The sequence below is a fragment of the Petromyzon marinus genome, chromosome 35 (genome assembly GCF_048934315.1).
Source record: "Petromyzon marinus isolate PM22_M1 ecotype Great Lakes invasive population chromosome 35, UKy_Petmar_22M1.pri1.0, whole genome shotgun sequence".
Lineage (NCBI taxonomy): Eukaryota > Metazoa > Chordata > Hyperoartia > Petromyzontiformes > Petromyzontidae > Petromyzon > Petromyzon marinus.
Window position 1 is genome coordinate 3,603,703 of NC_133701.1, and position 8,593 is coordinate 3,612,295.

Sequence of the window (8,593 nt, forward strand, 5' to 3'; positions counted from 1 at the left end):
ACGGTCATGAAGAGACTTAGCAACTCGTGTGCAAGGTAATGAATAGACTTAACAGCTCGTGTGCACGGTGATGAAGAGACTTAGCAGCTCGTGTGCACGGTGATGAAGAGGCTTAGCAGCTCGTGTGCACGGTGATGAAGAGACTTAGCAGATCGTGTGCAAGGTGATGAAGAGATTTAACAGCTCGTGTGCACGGTGATGAAGAGACTTAGCAGCTCGTGTGCACGGTGATGAAGAGACTTAGCAACTCGTGTGCAAGGTAATGAATAGACTTAACAGCTCGTGTGCACGGTGATGAAGAGACTTAGCAACTCGTGTGCAAGGTGATGAAGAGACTTAGCAGCTCGTGTGCACGGTGATGAAGAGGCTTAGCAGCTCGTGTGCACGGTGATGAAGAGACTTAGCAGATCGTGTGCAAGGTGATGAAGAGACTTAACAGCTCGTGTGCACGGTGATGAAGAGACTTAGCAGCTCGTGTGCACGGTGATGCAGAGACTTAGCAGCTCGTGTGCACGGTGATGAAGAGACTTAGCAGCTCGTGTGCAAGGTAATGAAGAGACTTAGCAGCTCGTGTGCACGGTGATGAAGAGACTTAGCAGCTCGTGTGCACGGTGATGAAGAGACTTAACAGCTCGTGTGTACGGTGATGAAGAGACTTAGCAGCTCGTGTGCAAGGTGATGAAGAGACTTAGCAGCTCGTGTGCAAGGTGATGAAGAGACTTAGCAGCTCGTGTGCACGGTGATGAAGAGACTTAGCAGCTCGTGTGCACGGTGATGAAGAGACGTAGCAGCTCGTGTGCATGGTGATGAAGAGACTTAGCAGCTCGTGTGCACGGTGATGAAGAGACTTAGCAGCTCGTGTGCACGGTGATGAAGAGACGTAGCAGCTCGTGTGCATGGTGATGAAGAGACTTAGCAGCTCGTGTGCACGGTGATGAAGAGACTTAGCAGCTCGTGTGCAAGGTGATGAAGAGACTTAGCAGCTCGTGTGCAAGGTGATGAAGAGACTTAGCAGCTCGTGTGCACGGTGATGAAGAGACTTAGCAGCTCGTGTGCACGGTGATGAAGAGACGTAGCAGCTCGTGTGCATGGTGATGAAGAGACTTAGCAGCTCGTGTGCACGGTGATGAAGATACTTAGCAGCTCGTGTGCAAGGTGATGAAGAGACTTAGCAACTCGTGTGCAAGGTAATGAAGAGACTTAGCAGCTCGTGTGCACGGTGAAGAGATTTAGCAGCTCGTGTGCATGGTGATGAAGAGACTTAGCAGCTCGTGTGCACGGTGATGAAGAGACTTAGCAGCTCGTGTGCACGGTGATGAAGAGACTTAGCAGCTCGTGTGCACGGTGATGAAGAGACTTAGCAACTCGTGTGCAAGGTAATGAATAGACTTAACAGCTCGTGTGCACGGTGATGAAGAGACTTAGCAACTCGTGTGCAAGGTAATGAATAGACTTAACAGCTCGTGTGCACGGTGATGAAGAGACTTAGCAACTCGTGTGCAAGGTGATGAAGAGACTTAGCAGCTCGTGTGCACGGTGATGAAGAGGCTTAGCAGCTCCTGTGCACGGTGATGAAGAGACTTAGCAGATCGTGTGCAAGGTGATGAAGAGACTTAACAGCTCGTGTGCACGGTGATGAAGAGACTTAGCAGCTCGTGTGCACGGTGATGAAGAGACTTAGCAGCTCGTGTGCACGGTGATGAAGAGACTTAGCAGCTCGTGTGCAAGGTAATGAAGAGACTTAGCAGCTCGTGTGCACGGTGATGAAGAGACTTAGCAGCTCGTGTGCAAGGTAATGAAGAGACTTAGCAGCTCGTGTGCACGGTGAAGAGATTTAGCAGCTCGTGTGCATGGTGATGAAGAGACTTAGCAGCTCGTGTGCACGGTGATGAAGAGACTTAGCAGCTCGTGTGCAAGGTGATGAAGAGACTTAGCAGCTCGTGTGCACGGTGATGAAGAGACTTAGCAGCTCGTGTGCAAGGTGATGAAGAGACTTAGCAGCTCGTGTGCAAGGTTGGTGCTGGGTGGATGTGGGGAGCGGTGGTGTCGCGGTGAACGCCGCTGCACTTACAAACCCGGTGACCCGAGTGCGATTCCCGATCACGGCCAACACCAGCCGTGACGATTATCCGAACCGGTCCTGGGCCTCCCCTAGTTCGACTCAGACTCAAATTTAGTGGCCCGGTGCGGTGTGTGGTAAACATCGCCACTGGGGAGACAAAGGCGGCCGGGCGTGGTGCTGGCCACCCACCCCCTCGTGTGCCACTGTGCCGGCCTCGATAACACCACTTGCCCCAACAGTGTTAAGGCTATACGGGGTGATGTTTGTCTTTTCTGGGCGTATGTTTACATTGCACATCGTTAGAGGCCTTCATCCAGCAGTGGAGTGACTTAATGTCTAAGAACGGCACTGCATTTGGCGGTAAACGCTTGGACGTTCACCCCGTGACCTGGAAGCGTAAAACCACGACAGTTACCACGGAATGGCGCCAAAAATGTTTAATATTTCACTTGCTTAATTTAAAAACCAAAGGGCGAGGTCGGCCGGACATCTCGTTTGACAATCAACTATGTTGCTCTTCATTGACTTCCTCTCCCATTATTTTAATTATTACAGATTGAAAAAAAAAGCAACACAACTTTCTTTAAATGACTGTTTGAGAGAGACGGCCCACTTTATAATACGTAGAGCGCATGCGCGGACCTTTAAATTTCCGTGCGCCCCATTGGCCGAAGACGCCTCGGGGAGCGCCGCCCTTCGAGGCGTTGACCAATCGCGTGCAGCCATGGCGAGCGGCACCGCGCGTGTGCGCTACCAAATGCGAGTGCGCGACCCGGAAGCTCTGCAAAAAGGCGGGAGAATTTTAAGCGGGAAAAAAACTCTTACCAGCAACGGCCACGGCCGTTCCGTTTCGCAGCAGCAGCACGAAGTACTGACAATTGCAGCAGTACTGCAATCGTCGCTGTAGCAACAGTATCATCGGCAGCAATAGTATCTAGAGTAGTATTGGCAGTAATACAATCAGTAGCAGTTACTCTGTGTGGTACCATCTGCGGAAGAACTGCAGCTCCGTGTACCATCAGCGACAGTTGTGGCAGCAGGGCTATAGTAACAGCAGCAGCAGTACTCTAATATTGCAGCAGCAGAAGAATCTGCAACAATACCCATGTCGGACAGCCTCGTGTTTCGGACGCCCACCAAGGGGGCTGCCGTGTCCGTCATCCGGCCCGTGCCCCGGCCGCCCGAGGGGACCCCGACCAGCCCGGGTCTCGGTGACTGCATGGTCTACCCGTGGAAGTGGGGAGAGAGCGCGGGGCGCGCCGAGCTGAGCCCCGGGCCACGGCGAGCAGCGTCTCCGAACTTCGCGTCCAGCCCCGACACCCCCTGCAAGGTCCGTAGACAATCCACCCCTCGTGTACGCGTCACTCTTTTTTTTGTCTTCTCCATTTGTTAACGTCCGTCAAACGTTACGCGTGCATTTTTTGTCGTAATTATAATGATCGTTGTCGTGAACATCAACACACACACACTAACCAGTTCAGTGTCGTGTTGGATGTTTAAATTCGTTGCAAGTTAATTTCCAGCGAGCGCAGTGGGTGAGTCAAAGGGGCCATGTGCGCAGCGGCCGCGTGGTCGTTAAAATAATAAAAATAAAAAAGCGGGAAAACGCAGCCCGGGCGCTTTCACTTCGCGTTTTAAACAACAACAACCGCGCCCTAACGCTTTAAAGATATATATCTGCGTTCCCATCACGCTCCTTGGTTGTGTGAAGAAACCGAGATATATATTTTTATATACACTACGAAGAAAATAACAAACAATAAAGTTGGCAGCTGGGGGACACTGCACCGCCTTCCTGCTGCCTTGACCCCGGGCTCTCAAGGAGCCACCCGAGCCCGTCCACGGCTTTCCAATCATCCCGAGCAGCTGCGTCCAGCGGCGGAGGATCGCCCGCGAGGAGATGAATCGCACGAGTCACGGCCGTGTTTAGAAACGAACCGGACCGCTGAGGGATGGAGAGGGTGAAACGTTGCCCGCAGCAGTCGATGAGCGCGCCACTTGGCGGGAGCGTGTGCGGTGGTGTCCGTGTCCAATGAAAGGCGGCGGCGTGGACAAAGAGCCCCGTGTGTGTGTTGTCTGGGTCGTGGTTGGTGGTTGTGTTTGGGTGGTTACTAACTGGCACTGTGTGTAGAAAGCGGTTAAGATAGTGGCGGGCACTTGTGCACACAATCATACAGCCATCGCGGCTGAAGTTTTACTTGCCCGTCCTAAATGATTGATTCATTCACCAATACGAGTATACGCTACTGTCCAACACGTCAAATTTTTCATTCACTATTCCACTCCGTTAGCTCTCTGCTCCTATCCAGCCAATTTTTTTACGTGCACATCGTCTCGTTTACCTACCAATTAAATCACCGACCCAAGTACTCTTATTTGTTTCTCTCACTAGATCCACTCGTTCTCTGATCCAATCAGCCATTCAAACACTCAATCACTCTCAAAGATTCACTCACCCAATACATTTCTTCGTGAATACACCGAGTCCCCCATAAAACCGATTCAATTAGCCATGCAATCACTCAATCGCCCATGCAAATATCCACACACGGGTTCTCAATGGCCCATCATCAACTCGTTCGTTCACTAAATGACCACACTCCCCCCCGCCTGTGTTCCACTCTGTGCTAAACACAGGACAGCGGCAAGCGTGGGCGGCCCAGGGCCGAGGTGATCCGGGAGCTCATCAACGCCGGCACCCTCTCCCCAAGCCGCATCCGCTGCCGTGTCTGCAGCCGCGTGTTCCCGCGGGAGAAGTCGCTCCAGGCCCACCTCCGCACCCACACCGGTCAGCCCACTTCACCACCATCTGTCCCCGTGCAAGCCCTCCAGGCGTTTGAAGTTTAGGTTTCTTATTTTCCACCAACCCCCCCCCCCCCCCTTTCATGCCCTCGTCGCGTGTGACATTGCATTGCAATGACAGCCGAGCCCGTTAAAGCGTGTGTTGCAGCTGAGCCCAGGCAACCCTTATTCAATAACTCGAGCTCAAATGCATGCTCTTGGGTTACCTTCCCCCCCCTCTGGCTTTAAACCGAATAAACGGTTCATGGGCGGTTGGGTCACATGACGGACAGTGGTGCAGTCATGGCAGGAACACGTAATTACCATTGGCCGGAGTTGCTTACCCCAAGTGGATTTTTTTTCATTGCCCATTTTTTTTCCACAGAGTACTAAGCAGTACTTTATTTTCAAAGATGTAAAAAATGTAGCGTGTAATGCATACTCTAACTTTTTGCATGTAACTCGGTTTTTTTTGGAAATATATTATTCGTGATTCATAAAATGAACGGACTTTGATTTAACTAAAACTGCGTTAGATGACAGCTTGTCTTGGGAGTCTCAAATAGTGTCTACGGTTGTAGCCAAATTAACATGGCATTTCCAGCGCAATGTAAAACACTACTTAGAACTAAAGCATCATTTTGGGTGAAAGCACATGGTGAAGTTTGTCTTTGGCGAGCAAGGCTAAATAAATGTTACTTCCCGTTCTTGTCTGCGAGCAGGCGAGCGCCCATACCGATGCGAATTCCCAAACTGCGGCCGAGCATTTGCACAGAGCGGCCAACTCAAGACGCACCAGCGTCTGCACACAGGCGAGAAGCCGTTCATCTGCTCAGAGCCAGGTAATAGCGCACTGTGTCTCTTTAACTTGACAATACCACAGAACCGGGGCATGCTGTGGGCGGGGCTTGTTGGTAAGGAGGGAAGAAGTACTTGTGTTTTTTTTAAATGCCATGTATTTTGTGTGTGTATATGTGCGCGTACACATCCGACGTGTACACTCAGGCTGCGAGAGTAGATTCACTCACGCGAACAGACACTGCGCAGCCCACCCGTACGCTCGCTTGAGACGCGAGGAGGGTGACCCGGCCTGCTCCGGAATGGAGGAAAAGTCGTCGCACAGCCGGCGAGCCAACCAGGAAAACTTGGACGAGCACAATTGGGCGGACAAGTGAGACGATTTTTCCTTGCTACAAACCGCTGCCAGTCCCCGTAGTTTTTTCGACAGTGATGTCATGATGGTGAGAGTCCACTGGCACCTCGCACGTTGATTTTGGTAAAGCGCCATGAGCGACCGTTGCTGCAGTTTTAGGAACATTCATTTCAGCCTCGTGTCATTTGGCCACGACACATTTTAATTCGACACTGCACCACACACGTTTTTACAGACACTGGTAGCATTTTAAGCCAGCCCTCTATACAGGTAGGAAAAGTGTGCAGATCAGGTACACATGGGATATGTTTAAAAAGCTTTTTTCTTTACGTTTTGTTGACTACAGTTCCAATTGCTGGAAACCCAAGGAGAGTGGAACAGCCCTGCTTCTGAAGGAGAGAGGAAACGACTGGGATCTTGGAGTCAGCCCTGCTCGCGACCTGAACTCCACTTGCGACCTGAACCCCGATGACGTGGCCCAGAGGCACTGGCAGGGGGCGGAGCAACAACTGCCGCTCTCCCCACCTTTGTCTCCCGCCGAGCAGTGGCATGGCGTCTCAGCTCTTGCCCAGTTGGCAGAGCTGGCTGCAGAAATGCCCTCCCTGTAATTAGACGTACGTTATTTACCCCCCACCCACCCACGTCCATTTCCTGCGAGCTTCCAGCTCACATTTGCTATTCGTTCACAGCAACGTGAGACACGTACTGGTTTTTGGGTAACGGGAGAAGAAAAGCTTATTTAAAGTGGTAAGCGCAAGTGGCTTGAGACACAATTGTTCGTCATGGCGCACAGCCCTCAAATTGTTTCTGAATGTTTGACGTTAACATCAGTGGCCCTGTTCGTTCCTTTTGGATGTTATATTCGCCTGTAATGGATAATACCGCAGTCTGCTATGCTAGACAAGTGTGCCGTATGTATTTATGTTGAACTTCTTTCGCACTGTACATAGCCAACCGTGTTAATCGGAGGTGCGTAATAGGTGGTCAATGGCAAGAGCCTCAGCAGTTCAATGTTATCTTATCCCTTCGTTATCAGACAAGGTCACACGTGTCCCGGAGGGGAATAATTGGCAGCTTGGGGTGTGCGAGGGTCTTGTGGACGAGCAGGGTGAATGACATGAATTAAGAACATGGCGAGACAATTTAACGTAAAGCCTATTTTTACGAGACGGCACCAGCGACACTCCAGTTTTTCCACACAGCTGCGAGTCCACGCAACGCCAGTGGCGACATCCTTGGAGCTTCAACTCGTGGAACGCTCGCTCCGACGACGAGAACGTAGTTGCTACGGCAGCCGAATTTGCAGGAGTGGTACGAGTCTTTTGGCATCACCAAAGACGAGCAGGAAGAGCTGTGGGCCCATCTCCCTGAAAATAGGGGAAGCCGTCTTGAAATCCTCGCCTGGCGACCCCCGTCGATGCTCTCAGCAGTCGCCACCTCGTCCACCTCTTCAGTCTCTTATTGGCTTCTGCGCCTCATAGTGCGGCTATGATAATAACAAGCACACTAATATTGTCACTAATCGTTTTACCGTAAAAAAAATATTTGTACAGAGCCCTATATTACACCCATCGATATTCCTCTTCCGCAATGGTAATTATGATCAATCCCATTTCACCGTGGCACCCAATCCAAAATTTACTTACAACGCCTACAAACCGATGCAGCAGCCATGGTTTAACTCGAAAACAAGTCACGTCTTATGGGAAATGCTTCGTTTTATCCACAGGCTTTTATTAGAAAGAAGTGTAAATCCTACGTTTCCGAATCTAAACCAAAACCTTTTGCACTTTTGTTCTTTGGAGGCCTTCCTGGGTTTTGGCCCTGTACATAGAGGGTGGGAGGGGGTAAATCTCTGCTTGTCTGTTTGATACGCATTGTAAATTTAGACCTTTTGCCAATGTTTGTATATTCTGCTTCGGGCTTCTGGCTATCAGTGACACTAATTGCATTCATTCTCTCTGGTGGTTTGCATACAGAACTACATTTTTAAAAGTACAATAGTATGTTTTAAGTAATTGCGTTTTCATTAACAAGACCGACCAGTTACATAGTGCACTTTGACGTTTATTCACACCCTTGCCGTGCGTTGATATTTGACCGATAAGTTAGAATACACAAGCGCTTAACCTAACTGTAGAGAAAGGATTAGTGATATTATTCTTAACGTATAGAGCCAACTTAAAGCACTGCCCTGCACAGACGTTGCAGTCGTGAGGCTTCACAGCTTCTGGAGTTGAAGTGTGATTTAAAAAACAATAATCTGTTTTACAGAAGGGGAGTTTATAGCAGGGCGTTTTGATATAAAGGAGCCTGCCATTACTGCCTGGGAGCGTGTTGAACACGGAGGTATTCTGTGGATATGATTGATTTGTCAAGACGTTTAGGTTGTGGCAGCAGAATTGTTTTGAAGGCATGGGTCTGATCATGGCCACGAAGAGGCGTTTTAAAATATCATTTGCATTGCCAGCCAGAAAGCCCTCCTGAATGTGTCATTGTATGAATGTATAGGTTTTATCTTAAATAAAAAAAAGATATACAAGTACTTAAACACTGCTTCTTGTCTACAGTCTTAGGAGCAGTTTGCTGAAGAAAGC

At 49.9% G+C, this 8,593-nt stretch overlaps 1 protein-coding gene across 1 annotated transcript; it reads left to right on the forward strand.

Moving 5' to 3' along the window:
- Positions 1-1,872: 1,872 nt before the first annotated feature.
- ZNF367 (zinc finger protein 367) lies at positions 1,873-8,547 on the forward strand. The gene is made up of 5 exons (XM_032966051.2): positions 1,873-3,392; positions 4,700-4,850; positions 5,566-5,685; positions 5,849-6,014; positions 6,343-8,547. The coding sequence occupies exons 1-5, from the start codon at positions 3,168-3,170 to the stop codon at positions 6,602-6,604; spliced, it is 924 nt and encodes a 307-aa protein (XP_032821942.2). The 5' UTR covers positions 1,873-3,167; the 3' UTR covers positions 6,605-8,547.
- The last annotated feature ends 46 nt before the right edge of the window (positions 8,548-8,593 follow it).

Coding starts and splice junctions, on each gene's coding strand:
- ZNF367 (XM_032966051.2), top strand. CDS start 3,168: ATGTCGGACAGCCTCGTGTTTCGGACGCCCACCAAGGGGGCTGCCGTG. Junction 3,393..4,699: donor GCCCCGACACCCCCTGCAAG/GTCCGTAGACAA, acceptor TGCTAAACACAG/GACAGCGGCAAGCGTGGGCG. Junction 6,015..6,342: donor GAGCACAATTGGGCGGACAA/GTGAGACGATTT, acceptor TGTTGACTACAG/TTCCAATTGCTGGAAACCCA.